This window comes from Barbatula barbatula (genome assembly GCF_947034865.1).
Source record: "Barbatula barbatula genome assembly, chromosome: 11".
Taxonomy (NCBI): Eukaryota; Metazoa; Chordata; class Actinopteri; order Cypriniformes; family Nemacheilidae; genus Barbatula; species Barbatula barbatula.
In genome coordinates this window covers 17,852,325-17,880,059 of record NC_136774.1, presented here as the reverse complement: position 1 = coordinate 17,880,059, position 27,735 = coordinate 17,852,325, and the positions used below count along the sequence as shown (strand labels likewise).

Here is a 27,735-nt window from a genome sequence, read left to right as displayed (position 1 = left end):
GTAAGACCATTTTGCCACTCCCTCTTTTGGTCATTCTCGCCTGCCTTCTTCCCTTCTCTTTTCTGTTTCCATGGCGGCTGGGGTGCGTGACAGTCATGTGAAAATGAAGCAGATTGGATTAAAATAGTTGGTGTGATCAGAGTTGGAGATACAGCGCTTGTACTAAACACACTATAAACTGATTATGGGTGCGCACAGGCTGTCGAGAGCCCTGAACAGTTTGTAGGCATGTTAGTTATATGTCAGAGAAGTAAAAATGAATTCCTGTTAAATTTTTAGACTTTTTACTCTCTTAAAGGGATAGTTCACCCAAAAATTAAAATTATTTAACGAATTACTCACTGTGTAAAAATCTGATAATTTATAATAATCTGTCTACATTTTTTTGTTTGGTTGAATAAAAGTGTCCCAGAACTGTTTTCTGTCCTACATTCTATTCGTTCGATAGAACAAAAAAAATGTTATTTCTTACTGTGGTAGTCAATGGGGTTCAAGAACTGTTTGGTTATAAGCATTCTTCTAAATATCTTTCTCTGTGCTTATCAGAACAAATACATTTATCTAGATTTGGAACAACTCCACGGTGAGTACATTTCTATTTTGGAACTATCCCTTTAACATTGCAAGACAGCTCCAGATGATTTCCCTATAAAGGTATAACATCCCAATCTTTCTGAGCAATATAAGATTATGGGATGGTGATTTGGGAAAAAAGTACTTAATGTTTTTGCATTAGTGATTTAACTTTATCTTTATATTTGATAATCTATTTCTAATCCTTAATTTTGTGTATTTATTATTTATTAAGATATTTTCTTTGGATTAATTATCGGTTTTAATGACTATGGCATCTATAAAAAAATGTAGAGTTTATAACATTGATAAATTACACATGTTTACATTTCAGCCATTATATATAGGTGTGAAATTCAATAACCCCTTCTCATTCGCTGTGGTGATAGCATAACCACAATAAGCACCTTTCTTACTTGTTATAGCTTGTTTGGTAACCACACCAAGGCTCTGGCTTGATTACACTTTCGATCACCAAATTACCTCGAATCACAGTATCACGGTTTCGACATTTTCCTGCTTGCTGTTCAAATTGACATTGTGATTTTTTTGATCCACCTTACCATCAGCTCTCCTGCTGTTTTTTCTCTCCTCTTGTTTTGTCTCTCTCACGCTCTCTCACTACGCAGCGCAGAACCCGACCAGCTGTGATTCGGTCTACAGGGGTTGTAAAAACCAAGGACGAAAGAGGAAGTTCAGAGGGAGCTTATGAGTTATTGCCCCCCAACGTACACATGGGGGCCTGGGAACTGCCCTCCTCCCGCACCATGCATGAAAAAAGACTGACGGTTAAAGCTCGATGCCCCTTCACCCTGTGTTTACACAGTCCCCATTACCTACACAAAAGGGAGTGACCCTTGTATTAAGGTCGCACTAAACTTCATCTGCACAGCTCATCAGCCATATGGGAGCGTATGTAGTAACCGCGTGTGACCGTAATTGGTTAAGGTCTATAGGGATAACTCATCTTTTTGGTTAGGCTATGAAGGAATGTTTTGGTGCATTGCAAGTAAGGCCAATTGACAGCCTTTGTGGGTAATCTTAGTAACCATTTAAAATAATTTAACTCATCCTTCTCTTTTTTGGTCGTTTTTTTGGTAAAACAATGTGCGGACATGATTCCTTTTTATTCCCAAGACATTTTTATGTCAGGCACCTTCCTAAATGTATTGATCAAAGCATTGTTTTTGATTTTACATTAAGAGACTAATAATAGAAGTAAACAGAGGTTTGAAACAGAAATTCAAAGCCCATATCTTTTTGAAAGTAATAAATTCTACTATTAGAAATCTAACTTGTGAAGTTCTAAAATGAAATATTTTGCCATTAATGTAGTTTTTTGTCACGATATGTTGGATTTGTTGTTGATCATCCTGGGATATTCCTTTAGGGCATTGCAAAAATACCACAAGTGGGTTTACCTGCAGTAGTTCTATGTCAACCTGATGACTGCAGATGGCAGAATGAATAGCATTCTGTCTAGATTAGTTGCGCAGCTGTGGGAGTCTGTGTTGCAGACGGAGGTGTGAATACCACTCATGCCTGACCTCATGGTGGATTTATGACACAATTAACCCTTGGCAGGAAAAACACAAGGTTTACTCACTTTACACTTTCTCCACTGTCTTGCACCTCTGTATACATGTTTATGTGAGCATGCATGATGTTGAAGAAAAGGTCAATATGCATTTTGATAATACTTTTGTTCTAGCTTTTTAACTAGAATTTTTAAGTCTCCTAATCTCTCTCGGTCTCTCACATACTCTGTAGTGGGTGAGAGGCCACCAACTGTAGTGAATTACTTTAACCTCAGAGCACTTTTAAGCCACTGGGACTGGCCTCAGAAAATCAAAGGGCGCTTTATTAAGCATGAACTCGAAAGCGATTTGCCATATACCCTTAAACTGTACACCACCCACAGCATCATCACAAATCATTGTCTTCAAAAACATGATACCCTTACAGTAGGATTGAGAAGCGAGTCTGATATATTATCCCTATTACAATTTTATGTTGAGATATTATTTTGGAAATTGCTAAGATTTTTGTTGCACTCGAATTGATATTGACTTGTATAATTGTTACTTCACCATGATTCGAGAATGTTCCAAAGAGCATGATGTGTGCTTCTCATGTGGTCACATGGATACTTACTTTGTGGTCTATATAGTGCATGATTGTAAATATTTCTTATCTATTTGATGTCACAATGTTTTGAAAGATAATATCTCTGAATACTAGATTTTCAATGTAGGACCCCTCTAAGTGTCCCCAAGCTGACACTGACCCTGGTGTGAGTAATGGTGGCCTATACAGCTTGATCGGCATGGACTTCGTTTCTCCACGTCTCATAAACATGTGTGCTCTTCATTTCCCACAGTGTTGTATAAATAGCCCTCTCGCCGTGTATGTGATTGCTTGGTAGACCTCACACTCACAACAGCAAATTCTGCCCACCTGCCCGGGCCAAGACCCACGGTCCCCTTACAAGACACAGAGTATTCTACCCCTCGAGAGCCTCATGGCTTTAGCTGTCAGCTATCCTCTTACTTTTTCCTCCAATAACCTGTACTGTGTTGGCCCTTTTGGGGACAAGCATGGATTTTGTGCCAAGCTGTGCCAAAGCCCTGACCACTGAGGAACGTTGAGAAGCTGTGAGGTCCTGCGGTGATCCCAACACTTGTGCAAAGTGAACCTGATGCTTGAGAACTTGTCTTTAACGCATGCCAAGGCTATTGCTGTTTTAGTCTGAAGACACAGTGGGAAATCTCACATTTGGCCTTGTAATTACTGGCTCATATTTGCTTGTAAATGTCTTACCACATAAAGGGAGTTCTATGCACATTATCAAAGACATAAAACGTCAGATTGAATTTGTAAATGTTTAAATCCAGCCCAATCTGTGACAACGTGTATGTTGCTGCTTGTACATTAACATTAACCACATGCAGTAAGAGGTGTAATCGTCTGCTGACTACATTTGCTACCAGATTTTGATGAACAATTCGTGATTAATCATTCTGGATGATGCTTTTTTTCTTATGAAACCTTATTTTACATAACCACATTATAGAAAAGTTACTGAATGTACGTGCTACAATATTTGATCTAAACATTATGAGGCTAGCATTGCAGGAAACCCCCAAGTATAGTTATACAAAAAACATAGTAATCCCTTGATTGTTATTTATTTTGAGTTAATAGAGCACATCCTAAGCCGTAGTGCCCAACACTATCTCTTGTTACAGCCACTGCTGTACTTTTTGCAGGGCCATCGAGATCATGTAATGAGGAAGTTTATAGAGGTCATGGGGAGAGAGATATTCCACCACTAAATATACCCCTCACTTCCTGTGCCCCTCCCTCATTTTAATTTAATAGGTTAAAAGATAGGGAATGTAATCTATCTATCTATCTATCTATCTATCTATCTATCTATCTATCTATCTATCTATCTATCTATCTATCTATCTATCTATCTATCTATCTATCTATCTATCTATCTATCTATATCTATCTATCTATCTATATCTATCTATCTATTATAAAAACTGGCAGCTTCCTCCTCGAATGTCAAGACGGTTTTATTGTAAAAATTGTATCTGTAGCTATGTGACAGTTTCCCACGGTAAATATAAGCATGGACTGGGGGGGTAGGTGACCAATGATGAGGCAATCACTCTTCTGATGCCACCATCTCACATCATATATCACTGTTTTATCTGGCCACTTTGACATGTATACTTACTAGGATAAATCACCTTCTAGATGGCAGGCCATTAAAAAATTGTCTTAGTATTCACCATGTGACCTGTGACCTGTCATTGGTACATTCGTTTATGCAGATATGTTTATTTGCAGGCCTGGCACGAGTTCTTGGTTTACACTGAAATTTTTTTGTTTCCATTCTGAAAGGGTGCAAGAAAATATTTTCATTTAAGTGAAATAAATATTTTATATTAATCTTAAATGCCTATACAGTATTGCATACATCGTTTTAGGCATCTTTTAACACTGGGGCTAAAACATCTATCAGTTTCAAACGATCTCCAAATCCAGCTTTATATCCACCGTATAGCATCCATCACTGAAATGCCATGAACAAACAGACACACCTAAACGTTACTATCGCAAAAGCAAGCCAGCGCAGCACAAATAATCTTGATGGCAAGCGGGTCTCGCTCATCATGAAACTGAAATACCCGTGCACAACTCAAAACTGTGGTCAGTTCTGTGACGCGTGCAAGATTGTATCAATGTTTTATCTGTATTTTTTATGCACAAACATTTGTAGTGTAACTCCTTTCCGGTCTCTGTATTGTTCAAGATTTAACTGTTAAATTTTTTTCTGATATAACAATAAATGTATTAGTTCATGTACACTTTAAAAATGAGTTTTATCAGAGCTGAGTGGTAAAGATGGCACACCCAAAAGATAAAGTTTTTATATGGTCTTTTGGGGAGATTCCAGCAATTATTACAAATGTAAATTAGTAATAATTTTGCACTGTTAATCTCTAAAATACTGTACATTTGACTACATAAAACGATATATTCAAAAGATGAAGTATTTGCCTAAAATTTGCCTTACGGGTAAGAATTTATAGTATAATGTCAGGCAAAGTTTTTCTTAATCCAACTGTAGTTTGAATAATTAATCCCTTGATATTTACAATACTTACAGAACAGTAATATCACACCATATATCTAAAGATGTCTCATCCTTGTTTACAAAATGAGACTAAATCACTTGGGTCTGAAAAACTGGCATTAAACAAAATCTGGAGAAGGGTCTAAGGGTAGAGCGTTTAAAAATAGCCAACCAAAGCATGACCCCCTGCAGGGAAACTGGGAGGGTTAATTTGTTCTTTTCAATGTAGTCTTTCACAGGAAAACACAGGAGGGTTGATTTGTTTACTTTGCCTTTAAAGTCGGAGCCTATTATTGCAACATTTTAAACAATGGAGTCCCTCTAAAACATCATTGATGATCTCTAGGTAGATCAGTACCTGAGTCATATCATATATTGTGTTGTTATGTTTTGATGTGGTGGAAAGAATTGGATTGCAGGACACAAGTGGAGGACACAAGTAGAGCACAATGTCATCCGGTCACAATAGCTGTTTGATCATTGTTGTTAGGACAAAGGTGTGCTGAATGCTTTCAATGATATACACATTTTCGTTGTGAGAATGTTAAAACATCTGTGCTTTTAATGTGCCATCGAAATTCTTTTTTAAATTGGGTAGTGATTCATTTATTAGAATGAATACTTATATACACAGATCAATTAATGTAGCCTATATCTCAGGAGAATATGTAGGTCCTGGCCATTTAAAGGTTTTAACGAAAAAAACTTTTTTTTCTGCCATACTTTTATCGTGAAAGACAATAAACTGCAGGATAAATCAAAACCCCATGGAAAAGGGTGGATATTCGAAAAAATAACGTCAGCGGGTGGAGAGGAAAAAGTATGAACGGGTTAAATTTGAGTCATACTCTGCTTTGCGGAGTCGAGAATACGTGCAAGTAAATTCCTCCGCCACGGAAAGTTAAAGAACCTGTTTTGGAAGATTTTCTTGCCATTTATCTAAAACGCATTCTCAGTAAAAAATATAAAGGTTAATTGTTTTAACGTGAGCTGTGTTTTTTGTTGTAAGTAAACAACAAACGTTGTTAAATTTATGTAGGTAGTGTCAAATATAGATCCACCCGTAGGGTTTGCGGAAGAACACTGTCTGCGATCAGTGACAGGGACGAAAAGAAGAGAAGTTGAGAAAGTTTGATCACCGCGCAGCTAGACGAAAAAAGACCTTTCAAACGAAGACAGAAATATACGGATATATATGGTCAAACGACAGATTCTGACGGGATAAAAAACATCTCTTCTATCGAGTGTTGTTCGCTTTTCGACTCGTGGTCGCTTGAATTTATAGATTCTTGCGCTTTAACCTGAGACGGAGCACAGCCTCGCGCTGGCGACTCTATGTGGATTTTACAAAGAATATGGGCCAATTACCCGGTGTTTCTTCGGGCAAAGTCATCCTCCTAGTTATTTGTTGCCTTACATTGTCATACGGTAAGTACTTTAACATTTAACAGTATATAATAATACTTTTTTTGTTCGTTTAAAAAGTCATTCGCCGCGAGTGCGCATCTGTACGGATGTCTGTACGGATGTCTGAAGCATCAGTGGACATGTTTAAGTTCTGCTCGACCTCGAATGGCGTGTGACTGCTCATATTTGATATCAGATCGCTTCTGATAGATGTCATTGCTTTTGTGTCTCTTTTACCGTAAGTTGACGAGTCAGTTGCAACTGTTGCAAGCTCGCCTGAAAACATCCTTACGAAAATGGTGTGGCATGTGGTATTCGTATTCAAACCATAGTAACCACTGGTTTATAATTGTCTTACTATAAGTTAGTAACTATTACCATTGTATTTGTAATACTTCAAAACTGGCAATAGAAACTGTAGTCACTTGTTAGCAGAATTCTGGTTTAAAAACCTCTTTATTTAACCTTTCAAAATTGAATAATGTGTTTTTTTTATAAATGACATGGTTTGTGTATAATATATGAGCTTTTCAATTGACTTAAATTTTTATTTTGAGTGTAGCTTTCGTCTGTGGCACCGCTGCCCAGATGTGATGTATTCAGCAGCAGAGGCGAATTCAAAATGGACTCTGCTGAGGGGGAAATATGAGGCACTTTTTAGCATGTGTAGCTTTCTAGCAATAGTGAAAACGTGAAATGCGTCTTCAACTCGAGAAGCAAAGCTAAAAATAGCACGTAATCAAAATGAAGTTTTGTTTTTTTAAAAGGAAGGGTTTACCCATTTGTTTGGGCTGTGTATTTGTGTGAGAGAATCGTGATTTTTCAATGTTTGTTGAAAGACGAAGGTAAAACCCAAAAGACAGAATGGTTGCATCCATGGTTTCAGCAGGGCCAACGAGTTTTCCATCTGACGCCTGTTTATTTATGCTGAGCAGCTCAGCAGGTTTCACACACAAAGGGTGCCAGTTGTTGCATTAAAGACTTGAATAAGGTCACATATGTCTCCTATTCCACATGCTTTAGTCAGACCTGGTCCCTCCAAAATTGAGCCTTACAAAAGAAAACAAGACAATATAAAACGACTGCAGGCTCTGCAAGAAGCGATTGGAATGTTACTGTTGGTGTTTCGCATTCCACTCTCTCTCCCTTGCCTTTATCATTTACTCTCTCTCCCCCTCTTTTCCTCCCTTATACACACACAGACGCACATTTCCCTGTGGATGCACTGATTTTCACAACGCTGAGCTTGCCCATTGTGTCTGACAGATTATGTTTCTTTTTTCTCTGGATTGAATGTCACTCCTTGGGGTGGGATTGATTCCTCCTTTCTTTGCTGGCACACGACATTGCATTGCCTCAGTTGTGTAGGTTGCTACCAGCTGCATGTATTTGTTCACGTCAGCCGTTGCAGCACGTTTTGTGAGAAGTTGGCCTATTGTTTCCGCCTGCGAGCTGCGTGGTTCTGACCCGCTCCTGCTCTCTGGTGTGAAATGTGATTTATGTTTGGCAAGCTCCCATTTCTCAGAACACAACGGGTTGCTTATGAAATGGCCTACGGTTGTGCATATCTTTGGAATGCCCACATCGAGCAAGCTGGTGGGGTGGAGGGTTCGACAGGGTCGCAGAGCAATGATCTGTGTTGTGGTGATATGTTCATAATTTAATATATTTTCTATGCGATGTCCATGTGAGTGTGATTCTTACTATGTCGGTCAGTATTATATGTAGCCTGGATCAGTGAGCTTGGTTGCTTGCATAAACGAACCCTAAAACGATTGTCCCATTTAAACATTCAATTTCCATACCTGGACTGGATTTAACTCCAACACTAAGTCAGAAAATAGTGAGATACTCAAGCTTTTAAAATCTATGGATTAAAAACCTTTATGCTTCACTGCAGAGCAGGCTAAAAATGTAGAAATTAAGACATTCTGCATTCCTGCCTTAGGCTACTAAACCAAGTCACCAGTGCAACACAACCATATGCACAGGGCAAGTGTGTGTATGCATACAAACTTTACAAACCTTGGGCCTCATTTATAAAACGTGCGTACGCAAAAATCCACGTCAACGTTCATATTTATAAACCTGAGCAGAACTATGCACTTTTGCTTATCCGAGTGCTGTCATTCTTGCTGCTGCAAGACAGGTGCTCTTACATATATCAATGACAATAATTAGACATCTTTGAAAGGCGGAGATCTGAAACTGTTCACCTACATGTAACTTCACACTCATTTGCGATTATAGATGTCACATCTGATAGAGAGGTGTACATGCGTTTTCTTCTAGAAATGAACGTAAAACCAAATTTAGGACAGTTTCGATGCAACATTTGAGAAATGAGGCCCCTGATCTGAGCACAGTCCCATGTTATACAGCCTCATTTCCTTCTTTGTGCCGTTGATGTAGTAATATGAATTAACATCCTCCTGACATTTAAAATCTCCTTTGCACGTAATAGAGACTGGGGTTAAGAAGTGAAAGTTTTCTGTCTGATGGCTTTGTACACAGCCAGCTCTGAGGGTTTGTCTGAGAAACTTTCTTTGGAATGTTGTTTTTGTTCTTCATAATTAGCTAGGTTTCCTCCCAAACTTGACACAGTCTATCATTAAATTACCATTGTGCTCTCCAATCCCACATGACATACGAATTTAATGAGCACTGCTGAAAACCACCCTATGTATTTAGATTATCAATTCAGCATGCATTTAGGACCGCGTCTCATTAGAGATTGGGTTTGGCAGAGGGGTTATCGTTTGTTGCCATCCATGTCAACGTTTAGCGGAATAGAGAGCACTTGTTGTATTTACAAAAATGTCAGGAAATGGGGTTACTTCCTCACTCAGCTTGAACAACTTCCTTCTACTGTCCAGCATGGATGTAGTCCAATGCCGACAAATCTCTTATGACTCTTGAGCACTTTCCACTCAACCCAGCCCCGTCAGACTCTCATAATTACTTCCCCATCTCTCTCAGCAGCTATTAGCACCAGAAAGAGAGACACACACACGAGCACAAATCTCCCTTGGGCTCTGGGTTTGGTCGCGTGGATGAGGCAGCGCTTTCAAACAGGCGTGCAGGCAACAAGGACTACAGCTGTGAGACAGCTGCACTGTACAAAAGCTCTGACGCTATAGTGCCATCTGAATCCCATCTGAAACTAGGAGAAACAAATTTGATTTGGAAACACTCCTTGATGTTGACCTTATTTTCTTTGTAAAACTTCCAGCGGGCTTGGTTAAAGATGCATCGAAATATTTTTAATGCGATTTGCATATGTGCTACTGATATCAAAATGTACTTTATGTGCTGTTGACTATCTGTGGAATTTCCTAAAATCAGCAACGCCTACCAGCTAATTCAATGCAGATTTTGTGTTCAAAACTGTTTTTATAAGTCCCTGAATATAGTTTAGAGAGTTCCTAATCTCATTCCAGCATTTTGTGAGGATAAAAGGTCATGGGACTGCTTTTTTGATTGAAGGCAGGTTTTATTTGGCTTAAGGACATACAGATAAACAATCAGTGCCAAAAAATACACACATGCACAATGTAATTACTTGGGTGCTTGGGTGTACAAAGACACACACATTGAGTCATAAATCTGATTTTGGGGGCTGGAAGAGTCACAATCACTTTTTCAGATCTGTTGTTGGAGTTGAGTTCAGAGCACCATCTGAAAGAACAAGATATGGAGAATGAGAACACAGGCTACAGACAGGAAATAAAAACTAATTTTAAGGGAATGAGAGGTACTCAAGTGAACTAGTGAAGTATATTGTGTTACGGGTCCCTGGAGTCTCTCCCCGTTTTGGAGCTCCCCACCTTCATGTGCTCATCAACGGGGATCAGCCCTCACTCCCATCATCACACGATCCACCTCTCCTCCTTTTATCACTTCCTACATCTTTTCCTATTCTCCATCTTATTGTTTTTCCATTTCGCCACTCCCTGTCTAACGACATCCACATCTCTGTGTCTGTCCTCCATCTGTTTAGAGAGAATTAAAGATGGGATTTGAGAATTGAGAACAAAAGGGCAGAGGTAATGTTTCTTTTTAACAAATCAATGTTAATTCCTTCTCCTGAAAAGATTAAGTTTAACAGCAGATGCAAAAACGTTAATTTCACTTCGCTTTATTGTTTTGCGTCTTACCCCCTGCTTATTTCTCATTAGGTTTTTCTTCTCTTTTTCACCTTGTCCTCACATTTGCCAAATTTGTCACTTCTCTTCTTCACACCTTAAGGAAAGCCTGGGTCTCATAAATGTGGTTTCTCATTTGCGTGAAAGAGTTGGCTCTTAAGTAAACAGATCAGCCCACATGTGTTAGAACTTCTACCCTTCTTTTATATTATTGCAAATTAGGTGTAGTATAAAGCATGATCATAGATCAGGGAAATTATTTTTGTTGACTTTCGGCTAGAATACATATATACGTGTGCAGGCTTTCAGCTGGATTAAGCTGGTTGTACAGTTGTCAGATCCTTTAACACACGTTTACATGTTCATGAGTGAAGAAGAATTGAGAAGTGAGAGGATTTACAGTTTGCTTTTGGTAGGGCTGAAACTGAATGGGAACAGCTGCATTAGGAGTGATTAAGTGTTAATTCATGACAGTCCGTCCCCAAATCCTGAATGATCTCTTCCTTTGGTGGTTTGATAGAGCATATGGAAAGCTTGTCAGACCAGTCAGGCCAAGCCTTCCTCTGTGCATGACTCACCCTTAACTTCAGTTGAAAAAAAGGTGCACGAACCCTCTTCTCTCAACAGGTAGTGGTATAGCTTTTGTTTAAACTAGTAACTTTGTATTAGCACCTAATGTACTATTGCTCTGTTATGACATATCGCTTATTGCTCCCCGAACTCTTTGTAATTCGCTTTGGATAAAAGCGTCTGCTAAATGACTAAATGTAACTGAGGTGACAACACACAGGTACTGAAACTAGTTTGTACTACTAGTATTGTGAAAGGGACTATATTGCTATATTTTATATTGTTTATTACAGTTAAATAATAGGTTGTGTGTGAAAGAGACCAACATGAATCTAATGTATTTTCTGAAAAGGAAACAATTTTACTTTGTCAATTTTATCAAATGTCTTGATAAGGAGGGGATTCTTGTATAGAAACCTTATTTAAAATATCTTTTTTTGAATGCACATTCAGTATTTCAGTAGGTCCCAACCCTGTTGTCTTTTACTTTCTCTCATTCTGTCCTCCATTATTGCTTCTACCTCTTGAGCACACTTGACTCCTGCTCTTCTATTCTTTCTTCTTACATCTCGGGCACTCCAGCTCCCCTCCTCTCGCCTCTTAAATCACTGTGAAAGCTCAATTTCACACTCAGCTTACCCACTTCTCCCAAATATTTCCCACCACAGTCCCTGGCTCCTGCCAGAGATGGGTGCAGCCAAACACTTTCTTCTGTTAAAGTTTTGACCTCCCAGGGCATTAGATACCTGCCACAACTCTAAATACAGTGCTTATAGAAATAATTCACCCCCTGCACTTTTATGTGTTTAGTTTTTGTACGGTATTGAATCAAGTTGGCATTTTTGCAACTGATCATCAAGTAAAAGCATAACCTTTAACAATGGAACATAATTACTGTATATATGAATATAAAAACATTATTTGATTACTATCCCCCCGGTAGGGGTATCAAGGTGCCCAGGCTGCAAAACAAAAAATGCTTCAAAATAAAGTTAGTGTTTAGTGTTTGACAGGCAATTAAATATTGTGTGAATGTTTTTTATTAGGAACTGTAAGGGAAATTTCTTAATTGGCTTAAATATTTATAGTGATTAATTGTATTATTCAATAATATTACTATTTATTATTAATTATTATTATTAAGTTTTCAGTGGTCCCCCGTAGGTTTAAGGGTTTGGGGGCGGTCTCTAATATTTTCTTTGCAGTGGAGGTCCAGACAATACATTTTCTAATTATCAATATTTAACAACAAAATGTAACAACTGCTATATGTAGATACAAATGTACATACAGTACATACATTCATATGTCTCAAACCTACAGTATACAGCAAACAGTAAACTGACTGACAGCTAAACATACTTAATTACTGCTGCATTTTCGTTTACTACTGCAGATATTTATATGCGACCTTTCTTTGGTGGGACAAGCAGCGCTCACGGAGTGGAATGTGTTCAAATGAAGGGCGTGTGGCACTAAATAAAGATATTTGAAGATATAGCGGAAAAATATAATCAACATAAATGTCCATGAGTGCGCGTGATGTGCACATCTCAGTTATGTACATTGCAGTCCGGACGGAACGAAGGATAAACTGGGTGAAAACCTGTCATCCTGTGGTAACTGGACTGTTGCTTTGCCACCAAGTAAATAAGATAAATAACATAATGCTATTTAGTAGATTTAATACGAGAACACGGTATAGACATGTTATATAGAAAAGGTAACCTTAAATTACTTCTCTTGTGATCTGACGCTACATAAGAAATGAACTTGACCTACAAGCGGGTGGGGAGTGCCGTTGGAGGGGCGGGGTGCCCCCTAAGGTAATGTTAAGGGAAACACTGATATATATATATAAAGTTTACATATATTGGTTTCCCACAGTATGTATAAAATATCTTGACTGAGAAAATTTGTTGTAGGCTTTTAGGTGCTAAAGTGTCTATAGTCCTAGTGGTCTATAATAACAAAATGTAACAACTCAAATGAATTTATCATGAGCAGAAGTACTTACAAAGTTACCAACAGTTATGTTGCTCAATTTAAACGACATAAATAGGCTGTTGTTTTGTAGGTTCATTATGTCGCGCGGTCCGGATGGAACAAAGCCAAGATAGGTGAACACCTGTAATCCGGTGGTGACTGAACTGTCTGTTGCTGCTTGTTAGGGGCAGGGTGTGCGTCTTTTCTGTAGAGCAATGATGCCATTTTCACCACCTTGGGAGCGTAAATATTTGTATCTGCTTTTCAGGTGGTTGACGCGGCATATTTATAGACACATACTCTCTGTCCACTGGTGGGAGTGTGCTTACCTGTGTATGTGCGCACGTGTCTGTGTGCTTTTGCATATCAGGCGAAGAACAGAGGAGAATTGTAAACGCGCAATCATGTAGAAACAGAAATGACATGCTGCCGTGTAAATAAGATAAATATAATGATGCTATTTAGTTTGTTTAATAAAAGAACAATGAATAGACATGTTCTATTGGAAAGGTAACCTTAAATGACTTCTCTTGTGATCTGGCGCTATATAGAAAATATAATTTAACTTGACCTTCAATGGGGGTAGGGGGTTGCTATTGGAGAGGCGTTGCACCCCCCTAAGGTAATGGTAGGGGAAACACTTGAGTTTCAATGGACGTCGGGTCATTTAAGCACTGCTGGCATTGCCACATTTTATACAGTTTTACGGATTGTATCCCCTATCTGCTCTGATTTTCAAATAAACATGGCAATGTTTTGATAGCGCCACAGTTTTTTCCAGGGGAATCATAGTTCAAATACAGGAGTTGTTTGGCAAGACCACATATGCCACCGTTCAACCCCCATATCCTGGTCTTAAGTGGTTCATGTTCAATATGTATTTTGTATTATATCTGGGTGCGGTATGCTTTTGTGTATGGTTTGAGTTTTATGACACTGTGTGCAAGAGTGCGGAGAAAGTGCCTGCACAGCCTGGGCACAAAGCCAACTGCTAAAGACGGGCTTAACATAAATGCCCCAAATCTCTTTAACTTTGGGCCCTGGTACAGTTCTTTAAAAACACTTGGGTGTCTTACACCAAAAAACTAGTCTTCAGCACGGTGGAAAATGACAACATTGTTAAATAAGGTTTATTGTAGCTTTAAATAAACCTAATCATATATTTTGAGACTTCTTGCACACTGGTCAGAGTGCAGGAAGTCAGTATTAGCACTCAATACACTTCCTGTCTTGAGCTATAGTAGTGTGTTCCTCAGCACTGCTTTGAAATCATATGACCTGCCACCCAGTGTCTCTGAGGGAAGTGTGCTCTGCAACCTGCTTCTATTTACAGAAATGTGCTTCTGATGTCATTAAATCGGCTTTATAGATTTATCAAAACCAGAAAACATCTAGACTATGTGTTTAAAGAGTTGACTTACTAAAATGCATACCAATTTAGATTATAGCAAAATGTTGGGCTTTGCGCCGTCCTTGTTTGCTTAAACTGTGACGTCCACATGCTTCCTGTGTTTTGAGAGGAAATGAGTGAAAGTTTTTGATCAGTCTGGAGTCGGACTTTCCATTTTAAATTCACTGTCTGGTTTGATCACTACTATAAAGGGTTATTGTTTCATGCCTCTATCTGGCACCTCTTTCCCTGACAGCTCCATCACCTGTAGTGTTTGAATCAGAGGGAGTGCTGTGGAGTTTGCAAAGGCTTTTTTATTCTCCGCTTTGTGACCTCAGAAAAATAACCTTAATTTTTTTATGTGCTTGTAATACAGTTAACTGGTTCTTTTAATTGGGATTATTTTGGTATCAGTCATAACTGTCTTTTTTGCACATGAAGTACTAAATGGGTAACTAAGTAGTCATCGATTGATTTTGAGTTCTCTTATTTGAGTTCTCTTATTATACAAATTGGGGGAAAATAATTCTAAGAATGTATGAAACAAAACAGTATGAATTAATAGTGCAGCTTTCATGATTACTTAATAACAAGTGAATCAACACTACTGTAGCACTACTTCAGTCTCTCTCTTTGTCTCTGTAAAGTGACGCTGTGTTAATAGCTGCAATGAAACAAAATGCATTTTTACATATTTCTAAGCCCCGTGGCACTGGAGCGATGTAGTTTTGATGTGCTGCTCGCTCAAAATACAATCAAATATACCAAAAGGGCCGCAGCAGTAAAAGTGTTTTTGTAATGGAAAATAAAGAGCGATAGGACCTACTCAAAATCCATGATTACCACCTTGTCACTTGTGTACTTCAGTAACAGCTAAATAAATATGAATAGCAAATTTTGTTTTAGTGGTATTAAGTAGTAAAAACTTAATATTGTTTGTTAATATAAATGAGTAATATTGTATAAAAGTCACTGATGTTGTCTCAACTGGGGCAGTCCTAATCTTGTCCTTGTCTTCATATTCCTTCACAGCTCTGCAGTGTGTGGATCCTGTGAAGCCTTGTGTGAACAATGCTACCTGTGTCACCTTCCAAAATGGAACAGGCTACTGCAGGTAAGAGTTAAATTCCACCGAGTCTGAATCTCCTCTAAAAACTTGATGAGAGAAAGCCCTCAAGGGGAACTTGAACAGTCCAGCAGGGAGGATGTTTGTCACAACGCTGCGTTGCCTAATTTAATTTCTCCACAAAAATAATGAAATTTGGTCTCTAATTTCCAGGGTGTCCGTGGGGTCTTAAAAATAATTAAAAGTTGATAAATCAATAGAGAAAATTAAGGTCCTTAAAAAGTATTAAAAAGTCTTAAATGCTATTTTCAAGGTATTACATTGTGTATCATCTTTTCATATTTGTCGGAAGAGGTCATATGCTAAAGTTTGCCTGAATTTAATCATTGTGTAGGCGAATGTAGTGGGAGGTCCATTAACATCGTTGACTAATGGGGAAATGCACGTTTTTGTGCAAATGGTTGGAAGATAAGGAGATGGAGCCATGGTTGAGGGGCGTCTCTGGGAATAACCGTGAGTTGTACTGCTCTGTGTGTCGGAAGGCGATAAGTGTAGCCTCGATGGGCTCAACACTGTCCGGTCCCACATGCTAAGTGCTTGCCACATAGCTGATTTCTGTTAATAGGGGTTGCACGACATTTAAAGCTTGATGTTGACTAATCATGGGTCATTAGACTTTTTGACCACCCATCAAATCGTTTTGCAGAACATTCCCTAGCTCTTATTTTATTCATTTATGACACCATCGACTAGTCGACGTGACTTTTATCACATAATAGACTTCAAAACATCTGAGGTTGTTCAACCCATATTTTCTAATAAACCCTGCTTTGGGATTGTCACTCAATTAAATCTCATGTGCTTTGTTCCCACCCTTCTGAATTATGTTGCATTACTAAGGAGTTATTTCAAACTAAGACTGTTTAGTTGAGCTATCTTACAATCAGGATATAGCTAATGTTAGTCTAAGTGTTCGCAATGTAACCGGTTAAACCTTGAAGTGGCAATGAAGTCATGATTCCTGTAAATACCCTAATTTCCAAATATTACTGAGTTGCAAATATTGCCAAATATCCTTTGCTCCCACAATGCATTGAGAAGTATGGGTTCAATGATTGCTTTTTATGTGTGTATGGTGCATTTAAAACCGGCTCTGAGTGTAGGAAAAACTATGCAAAGCGGATTCAAAAAGAGCAGTAGCAGCTGGAGTGGAAAAACGGTAAAATGCATCCAGTTCTTGTGGTTCCAGAGTTGAACTCACACACAAGTTTCCCTTTACTGTTGGTGTAGTTGAACACTACTTGTGGCACATCCCAGCTTGTAATTGTGCTTTTTCTGATGTATGATTGAAGGTTACATTTATCACATTGCCCAAAATAAACATTCATGTAAACCTATCATGTTACATTTCGAAGGCTTGTGAAACACAGAGAGTCAGTTTTCTCAGTACTGAAGAAATCCTCTTCCTACAATCTACAGACATTGAAACATATTTTACAAATTCCTCTTTTCTTTTTTACCTTGAAAATTGCCTTGTGCATTGTGGGTTTGGGTTACAGTAAGGACATCCATACCACTGCATCTCGAAACACGGCATCCGGAAATTGAAACCACAAGGTCTTTCTGTGAATCGGGACAGGAATGCACAGATAGCTAACCTCAGCATCACGTTTAAGATAAAAACATTCTGAAATTATTTGTGATATCTGTGGAATTCCTCAGCTTCTAGGAAATTGTTTCCTTATTCTGGTAATTTGCAACATTGGCTTTTCTGTGTTTTTCACAAAACAAATTACAAGGAAAGAAAGTGAGTCACTGCTTAGACTTTTAGCACCTGTTTTGATTTATAAATATGAGTCAGATTAAAGATCGGGGTATCATGCTATGTCATGCATTCTGACTTCTTTGCTCTGTTAAACGTGCTGGCTTCTCATGCTTAACATGGTATGTTAACTTGTTAAAAAAACGAGATGGACGTATGACGTAGAATTTCTGTACTTGATGCACTCCCCCAGCACTCCAACCGGAAAAGCACGGCAATGCGATTTGGAAATTGCGTTCCCAGTGTTAAAAATATCTCTGTTTTATAAATGTATCAAACTAAATACTCCTCCAAAATACGACGTATGCAATACTACTGTATAGACACTCAAGATTAATGAGAGACTGGCAGAAACTGCCTGTGATACAATGCATTGATGAAATAAATAGTTGGATGTGCCAAAACTTTCTTCAGTTAAACAAAGACAAAACTGAAGTCATTGCGTTTGGATATAAAGATGAAGTTCTCAAGGTAACGCGTACCTTCACTCTAAAGGTCAAACAACTAAAAATCAAGTCAGGAATCTCGGAGTGTCTCTCGAGTGAGACATTAGCTTCAGTATCCATGTCAAAGCAATAACTAAATCAGCATATTATCATCTGAAAAATATTGCAAGAATTAGATCCTTTGTTTCCAGTCAAGACTTAGAGAAAATTGTGCATGCTTTCATCACCAGCAGGGTGGATTAGTGTAATGGACTCCTAACTGGCCTCCCCAAAAAGACCAGATGCAGCTCATACAGAACGCTGCGGGAAGAATTCTGAGCAGAACCAGAAAATATGAACATATCACACCAGTCCTCAGGTCTTTAAACTGGCTACAAGTTATATATAGGATAGATTTTTTAGTATTATTACTGGTATATTAATCGTTCAATGGCCTAGGACAGGGCTCTTCAATAGGCGGCCCACGGGCCACATCCGGCCCGCAAATGATTTTTTTTGGCCTGCTTGATGCACTAAAAGTGTATTCAGTTTCATTTGGGTTGGCATGACAACACCGCACGAAAACACACGAAGCACTCTGATCTCACATAGCTCTCGCGGTACTCCATCAGCCAATCACAATGCTGGCGCGAAAATGCAAACGGCGCAGGTTCATTGACAGCTAGTGACAAGGGTTGACAGCGAAATCATGGCGATTGTAAAAAAGAGAAAGGTAGACACAGAATATTTAAAACAATGGACTTAACAGTTTTGTTTTATTTTGCCTGACCACCACAATGCAAAGCCAACGTGTTTATTATGCACAAGACCGTGGCGGTCTGCAAGAATGATAACTTGAAACGGCATTTCGGGGCATTGCGCAGAAATTTCAAATGCAGTTATCCGGAACATTCTGAAAGCCTGTAACCGCAGCATTCTTACGTGTGGCTTGGAACCTGGCAAAGGCCAAAAAACCGTTCACTGACGCCGAATTAATTAAAACCTGTGCAACTGACATGGTGGATAAACTTCTAAATCACGACGCGAAAATAAAGAAAATGGTAACGGAGCAGGTTCCATTATCTGATTGCACAGCAACAAGAAGAGTGGAGCCATTGGCGGGTGAGTGCCTGTCTAATCTGTTATAAGACATAAAGAAAGCAGAAGCCATATCACTCGCAATAGACTCGTCTCGCGAACTAACCGACATTGCACAGCGGTGTTTGTCCGATTTTTTTTATGGGAAGGATTTCCGCGAAGAGCTGCTTTGTTTGCTGCCGATGCATGGCCGCACAACCGGTGAAATACTTTTTTATGAACTAACGGAGTTCTTTAAAAATAATGAATTAGATTTGAGCAAAGTTGTTTCTGTCATTACTGACGGGGCTCCCTCAATGGTTGGACATCAAAAAGGCCTGATAAGCACTAGCTTCATAAATCGGTGTTGAAAAATGAAAGAGACGATGGATGCAGTCATGAGGCTGGTAAACTTTGTTCGCGAGAGCTCGAGTCTGCCACATCGTCGTTTCCGAGCTCGTCGTGTGCTGAAGAGAGTTTGTGAATATAATGTTACTGTTTTATCAAAACTGAGGAAATAGAACTAATAAAAACATATTTATATTGTGATTTTTTTTAAAACAAATAAACAACTGTAAAAAAAAATAATAATAATAATAATGACAATAATAATAATAATAGCAGAACAAACATTGTAGTTATCCAATTATAGTCGGTGGCCCTTGACTTGCTATTGTTAGTAGAATTTGGCCCTTGGTGAAAACTAATTGAGGAACCCTGGCCTAGGACCTCAATACATTGCAGATATGCTCATTGAATATCATTAGGTCATTAGGATCACATCAGCTGGAAATACCAAGGGTTCACTCTAAGCAAGGAGAGTCTGCATTTAGCTATTATGCCAGCAGCAGCTGGAACCAGCTTCCAGAAGAGATCAGATGTGCTCCCACAGTAGTCACATTCAAATCCAGAATCAAAACACATCTGTTTGACTTTGCATGTAATTAATGTGCACTGTGCCTCTGACTGTCCGACTAGAATGTCTATTCTAAAAAAATATATTCTTAACTGGTTAAATTTTATTTTTCTATACATCTTTTTTATCTCTTCACTGTTCTATCAAATGGATATTTTAATTTCTTCTATGTAAAGTACTTTGAATTACCATTGTGTATGAAATGTACTATATAAATAAACTTGCCTTGCCTTGTGATACGCGGTCTTAAAACTCTTTGGGCCCTATTTTCACAATCTAAGTACATGGTTTAAAGCGCACAGCGCAGGTGCACTCAGGGCATGTCCGAGTCCACTTTTGCCAGTTTAACGACGGGAAAACGGTCGGCACGCCTGGGTGCATGGTTGTGACAGGTTTTCCCGATTCTCTTAATGAGTAATGGGTGTTTTTTGGGCGTAACGTGCAGAGTGTCATCTTCCATTCCCTTTAAGAGCCAGTTGCTCTCGCGGCATTGCGGATTCGCTATTTACACGGCGGAATTCGGAAGAGCAGACACTTCTCCAGAAATGAAACTCATCTGCCCGTGCAGGAGGTTAAAGCGCGCAAGCAGACCATCTACAGGACAAGACGGATTTTTATCTTTATGTCCACAATAATAATCTTTTACATTGTAATTCATTTTTATAAATATTTGGCATTATTGTTTGCTTCTGCACGTCCCTATGTGTGTAATAAGCAGATTGTACTAGGGCTGTGCACCTGCCTATAGGCGGATATTCCTAACACGCTCTTTATATAACAAAAAAAATATTGCTCCATTGACTTTAGACCAGGTTTGAATTGGTCTATTGCGCTGTCTATTAAAAGTTCCTCAAAATAGCAACGCGTCAACAATTAGCCTGAGCACAACTCTTTCTTTAGACCAACACGCCCATGGGCGCACAAATGAGTGCAAATGCATTTGCTATTTAAACAACGCAGCGCAGAACGGGAAAATTCTATCTGCGTTGGGCTGAAACTAGAAAAAACATCATACTCATTATACTGTAGGGTTGTTTCAATTTAAGATAATATGGTATGTGCAGTGAAGAGGAGGAAAACAGTATCAGATTTTAACAATTGTTTTCCATTGTATTAAACTTATTGCGATTTAATACGCGATTATTTTTTAACAACCTTCTCTTATGTATTATTTAATAAAGAAAATCAATACGTCATGGTAACCTACGCAATATCAAACAGATTTACCATAAATTATAGACCAGACTTAAGATGATATAAATTGATGCACGAATTGATTGATATATATTTTTATAGAACTACCCCAATCATACTAATAAATTGAATGATTTATACAATTTCTAGCCAAGTAATCATGTAATTATTATCATGACATAAAGAACTGACAAATAAACATAACAGTCATTAATCACAGAAACAACAGTGCAGATTACATAAATATAAAACAAAACTGTAGCTTTATCACACTCAGTAATTTAATAATGCCACTGTAATAAACATATGATAAACATGTTGATTGAAGTAAAAATATAAACTATGAATGTATGTATTATCTTATATATTGACTTTTATTATTGTGTGCTGCATGACGTTAGTAGAATTAAGATGCATTAATGTTAGCACACACAATACCTGACACTGCGCAGCTAAAATAGTACCACACAACTGACATGCTGTTGCTCTTTTACACTTAAGTTTCGTTAGTGCCACATCCTGTCTAGCTTAAGGCCATTGTACAACAGGTTAATGTACATATTCATTACTTTAAATGCAGATGTGCGGGAAGCGCGCTTAAATAGAGACAGGCGCAGTCTTGGCGCGCATGGGGTGCAACGTGCTTTTCAGCCACGGCTCATGGTTCAAATACAGACACGCGAAGCACGGTAAAATAGAGAGCGAAGCAGTTGCAACGCTAATGAGATGCAACTCGTTCTCCTCACCCGCAGGCAGTAACCACGAGAGAGCAAGCTTCCGTCCCATGCACCTTGGGAATTTTTTTGAAAATGCTGTGCATTTTTTATGCTTTTGAGATGGAACTGGTCAGCTCCGAGCAGGGTCGCATCACACTGTATCCCCATAATTAATCTTTCACCACATCGCAATTTAATCGCAAATGCAATTAATCGTTCAGCCCTACTCAGCCTACGTAAAAAAGAAATTAAGCAATTGTTGATATGATTGTTAATTCCAGCCCAGGTCTGACTCAAATTGTCTCCTGATCTTATCCAGAAGAATTAAAGAGATCCATATTTGCTTTTACCTAACGGAGGGAGGAAAGAAAGGTGTCTTAAAAAGATAAGCTTAAATAAGAAGGATGAGTGAAGTCATCCACTTTCTGAAATTCCACACAGCTGAAACACAAAATGTACAACCGGTGGATGCCGGATCCAATAGCTCTCGGGTCTCCACAGCTCGAATGCACAGTGCTGGAATGCTCTTAAAGTTGAAGAACTCTGCCTAACTGGAAGAATGCACTCTTTCAGCCACCTGAAATGGCTGCCTGGGTGTGCGTGCAGTCTCAAAATGGAACAGGCTGACACAAGGTGCTCTCAGGAGTTACTAATACATTCTGTGTAGGTGAGGTGACACCCGAGAACCAAAGTCAACAAGGTGTTTTTCAGTGTTTTTTTCTCTGACACTGAGAGCTCAGTACAGGAAGAGAACTGTGAGAGAGCCTGGCAGAGCAGGGTGTGTGTGTGCGAGCGGTCAGACCGGTGTATCTGCAAGCCTCCAGCCAGGGTGTGAGAACCAAGCTGTGTGTCACCTGAATGTCTATGTCATTTTTTGTGTGTCGTGTGTAGTCAAATGTTTCTTGTTTCAGTTGTGCCTGTGTGTCAATGTAGTTGCAGTTGTGTTTTAAAAAAAATAGAAGCATGTGAGGTAGCAACTTGCAGAATTTCCATTTTAGCGTCTTCCTAGAAGAACCACAGTTTCAAAACGCGCAAAACATAAAGACTTGTGCAATGTGTGACAATTCAGAAGAATCGAAAACTAACACAACTACAGACTTTCGCAGCTCGCTAATGAATATGCATTCAGCCCGAGTAAGGGAGCAGTGAGGGAGTAGCTGGCGACGTATATGTGTTTTGAGTGTGGTGAAGTAAGACTGGATTGAATAGCTTTGCAGAAAGTGTACTTTCCCTCCCCCATTTCAAACAAGAACTCTTTGTTTTGGCCTGTGTAAGGGGTGAAAACTTATTAATTTTTACCCTTCACTTCCTTCCTTTCACCCGTTTCTCCCCCCTCAGTCGGAAGAGAGAGTAGAGTCTGCTTGCCGCTTGTTTGATCTGACAGGTAGAATGTGCCTGCGGGGAGAGCATAACAGTATAGAGACGTCTTTTAGTGCTCAAGAGGGTGAAACCAGAGATGAGCCTGCCTGCTGGTAAGAGATAGAGGAGGTAGAGAGAGAGATTACCCTGTCAATACCTCTCGCCTCATCTATCCGTCAATCATCTCTTCTGTAGGTTTTTTGGGCATTTTCATTGTGATAGTTTCTCTCCCTCCCTCCCCTTCTCTCTCTCGATCTATCTCTTTCTCTCTCTTCCTTTTTAATCTTCGTGCTATACCATCCCTTTCTTTTAACATGTTCTATTGTTCTGGCACGTCTTTCCTCACTTCTTTTTCCATCTCTGTATGCCTGCAGGCTGAGCTGATTTGTTTCAAAGCCACATTCAATGTGTGATGGCCTCAGGAAGACTGCCAACCAGAAACTCTAGTCGTAAAAGTGAGAGAGATCGAAAGAGAGAGAGCGGGTAGGAAACATTTAGCCAGTACTGTTGATAACACTCCGGCTAAAGTCAACAGCTCAACTGTGTGTGAAGAGTGGCAAGCAGAGGTCGTGATTTACTCAAGCACCGTTTACACAAACACGGAACTCAGATGCTGTATTTAGTGAGGGTCGCTCATAGACACAATGGTTTTTCACAAGACAATGATACTCCTAAAATAAATCTTATACTGAAACAGGACTGATTTTTAGCCTCTTGAGTAGCAATTTTTGTTATTTTACATAAAAGAGATTTATATTTTACAAAGAATTGTGCAGCATTTAAAACAACATAGCAAACATCAGAAGAACATATTTGTTGTTTTATATAAGCTAATAATAATGACTAAAGTCTACTTTCTCTCCATCCTTCTTTAATACTCTTGCATACTTATTTTTATGTCAGCATTATGTTTTGGCAGCTATAAAGATAAACTAGCTGCTATAGCTCATTTAGGATAGTCCCTGTACTTCATGGCATCGGTGTATGTGAAAATGTGTGATTTTTAAGTGTGTGTGTGTGTGTGTGTGTTGAATGTGCTAAACCACACACTGGTACAAAACAGTTCATCATGAAAGAAAGTTACTCATCCTTGCCAGCTTACCTGTGTGAGGCTTGTCAACAACTGCTGCAGGCCAGAACGGGGCCGTCCCACTTCAAGATGAACCAGAGTCTATTGAGAACACTCACACAAATTCTCACAAATGTTTCCTATCGCCGGAGGCTTCACACAGTAGTGGGAAATGTGGCAACCAGGCCTTAAACCCACGACACATCATGCTGACAAGTGGAGCTGAGTGACAGAAAGGTGACGTGATTTTGAGAACAATCAATGAGACACAAACGGTTTTAGGTAACACAGCATAGTTTTGTTGTGATTATTTAAAACCTTGCGTTGCTTTTCCTAAGTGTCACACTAGGGTGGAGGTGATTATTACAGTTGTAGGATGCAGACACAAAGGTGGCTGATTCAATTCTGAACTGTGACCTAATCCGCATTGTGTTCCTGAGAAAGGTGCTTAACCCAAGGTTGCTTGAAGGGAATCGCCCTACAATTAAAAGACAGGGGGGCTCTTGGAATGAGAGCCCTTTGGTAAATTGCAAGTAATTTACTAACTCTCTCTTTGGGAAGTTAGCGCTTGTTAGCATTCCATTAAACTACAGCAGAGTTGGTGGTGTTTGCTGATATCGAAATACAACCCAAACATTTGCATTCTTTGTTGCAGCTCATCAAACAAATCAATAAGGATGAAAATCTTTGCAAATGCTGCGCCTTGTTTGAAAAAGATCACACATCAGGACGTCACATGACTTTCTAAAATCGTCACAATAAATGTTTCCATCTGTTAAACAAATTGTGATTAGTCCCGCTCATTTTGGAAAAGCCATGGTTGCGGACATGGGCGTGTTGTTGACCCAGGACCTCTTGGGGATATATAAAGACCACCTTTCCTGTCATCTAGAACAAAGACCCCTTGGATAATTGCAGATAATCATCTTGATTTAGTGGAATCCAGTAAAAGGTTTTCTTTCTGTAACAAGATACTAAAACATTTTGGAATTCAAACGTTGTTGTTTATTAATGCCATTCAGTATTATGAATCAGTTCATTCCTAACCAATTTCTAAATGTTTGCCTTTTGTTTTGCTTAAAGGAGTAGTTCACTTTCAAAATGAGCTTTTTTAAATGTGTTTGCACCAACAGGAAATGTCTTTGTTTTTGTAACATTTCATATTGAATCTGTTACCATTGTTGTTTATGATACATGTTACAAATAATTATGTTTACGAAGTCCCATGCCCTGAAGTGTCAAGATATGAAATTTAAACTTGAAATTATTTTCATTTGAAAAGCGCCTTGCAGAGAGAGGCATAGGGAGGAAGAGTATATTAAGAAAGAGTATATAAAGCGCGGATAACCCTCCCTTTAGTGAGACATGTGGTTCTCAGATCAGATTTATAGCACATATGAATTCAAAGCCGCGCTTAGTTTGACCATAACACTTTAGCCTAGAGGGCTCCACCCTTCTCCACTCTTGTCATCTCTTTCTCTCTTTTTCTCTTCTCTTTTCTCACTTGCTTTTGTTCTTTTTCTATTTTTTTTTTCACCGTGTTACTTTTTCATTTTGTCCCCCTCCCCCTTTCATCTGCTCTGTTTTCCCTCTGGGTTTTTTTCAGCGTTTGTTCGCCTCTCCAGCAAAAATTTGAGAAAGCTTAAAATGGATGGATAGATTAGAGAGCAGACATAGGGCGGCTGTCTGCTTCTATAAATATGTCGGACTCTCTAAAATAAAGAAAACAACGACAGTAGAATTAGAAAAAGCTATGTTTAGTTGCAGTTTGTGCACAATGTAAAATGTTACATCTTGCCAACTTCTTGTGAAACTAACTAGACCCTTGGCTGGTTGGTATTAGATAATCTCAGTACTGTGGTTTTGGGGGTGGGGTAAAAATGTAGAGGTGATATTTTGTCTAATGTCACATTCTGACAACTTCTTGTGAAACTAACTAGACCCTCGGCCGGTTGGTATTAGATAATCTCAGTACTGTGGTTTCGGGGGTGAGGTAAAAACTCAGAGGTGACGTTTTGTACGAATTAAGTGAGTGGGCAGAAATGTAAATCCTGATGAGGTGTCTCGTAAAAATATGAACTAGAAAGAGCTTTTCCCCCACCCACTCACCCCAGGCCCCGTGGATAGCACATGAAGAGGTCAGGGAGCCAGAGAGGGGGGGCGCGCTAATATGAACCATCTGTAGAAATCTGACACCTCGAGCAAAACAGCGAGAACGAGACGGAGAGAAAGAAAAATGCAGGAAGGATAACAAAGGAATCTATAGATGAGCTTAGCTGCAGAGTTTAGTCATTTTGTGTTTAAAATCTGTGTATGATGTGTGTGTAAATCATCATCACACCGGGGGAAGGGAATTTATATTTTTGCCAAATGATAATAAGCTAAACTATAAGTATAAATATTTTTACTCTGAATTAGCAGTTGGACATGAGTGTTTTTGGAGAAAATGAATTTTGAAACGTACTGTAGCATAGTACGCATGTCAAACGCAAGTAATTTTTATTCAAACAAAATTGTAATATAGCCTTAACAAAGAATATAATGATACAACGCACTGAAGTCCAGAGTAAAAGATACCATTTGTTATCCCATTGTGACAGATTTTATTATAACTTTGTATGGCGCAGCCGATTCAGTAATTTAACAAAAATGTAATTCGATCTGTATAATCCAATGCTTTGGTATCCTGGAGAAAAGAAAAGGTGCTCTACTCAGGTTTACCTGGTGAATTCAAGTGGAGATAAAGAAAGAAACATGTCTTTGAATAGTATAAAGTGACAGCAGTTGTAAGTCAAGCTGAAAGAGGCTCGCTCCCCTGAGCCCAGGCTGTTTGCTTGCGCCGAGTTTAAGCGTGTTTGTTGTTGTTTTATTGTCAGCGCCGCTGTGATCTTGTGACCAGAGGGTCGCTGTGGGTGTGTTCTTTCCCCAGAGCTCATACACACACAGCTGGAAACGGGGCCAGATCACACTCGTGCGGGGTGGTCAGACTAAGACTGCTAATTTATGACACACGCTCACTCATTTTAATGCTTGGAGGATGCGTGTTTGCATGTAGTATTTCTATGGCTATTGAGTACATGTACGTGTGGGTATATGCTTTCTTAGATTAAATGCAAAATACGGTTTTATTGCCCGTTTTCTTTTATTTCACCCACATTGGCATCTGTGGCAAAAACGTTGTGTTTTTCCTCGTGTGTGTGGCATAAAGATTTCCGATTGTGAGCAAAGACTGCCACTTCTCACCTGTCACGACAGGAGAATGTGTGTCTTGAATGTGTGTGTTCTGTGTATGACACGCTTTGAGAAACGGGTTGTTTAGAATCTCAAGTAGGTGCATTCACATGGTCATACGGGCGGGACTAAACACAC

The 27,735-nt window shown here is 39.0% G+C and overlaps 1 protein-coding gene across 1 annotated transcript in view; it reads left to right on the top strand.

The window, feature by feature from the left end:
• The first annotated feature begins 6,296 nt into the window (after positions 1-6,296).
• Positions 6,297-27,735, top strand: part of notch2 (notch receptor 2) — a 38,772-nt gene continuing 17,333 nt past the window's right edge. Inside the window, exons 1-2 of the mRNA XM_079467946.1 lie at positions 6,297-6,652; positions 15,755-15,836. Of these exons, the coding sequence (XP_079324072.1) occupies positions 6,580-6,652; positions 15,755-15,836 (155 nt within the window). The 5' untranslated portion in view covers positions 6,297-6,579. The remainder of the gene's footprint in view (positions 6,653-15,754; positions 15,837-27,735) is intronic.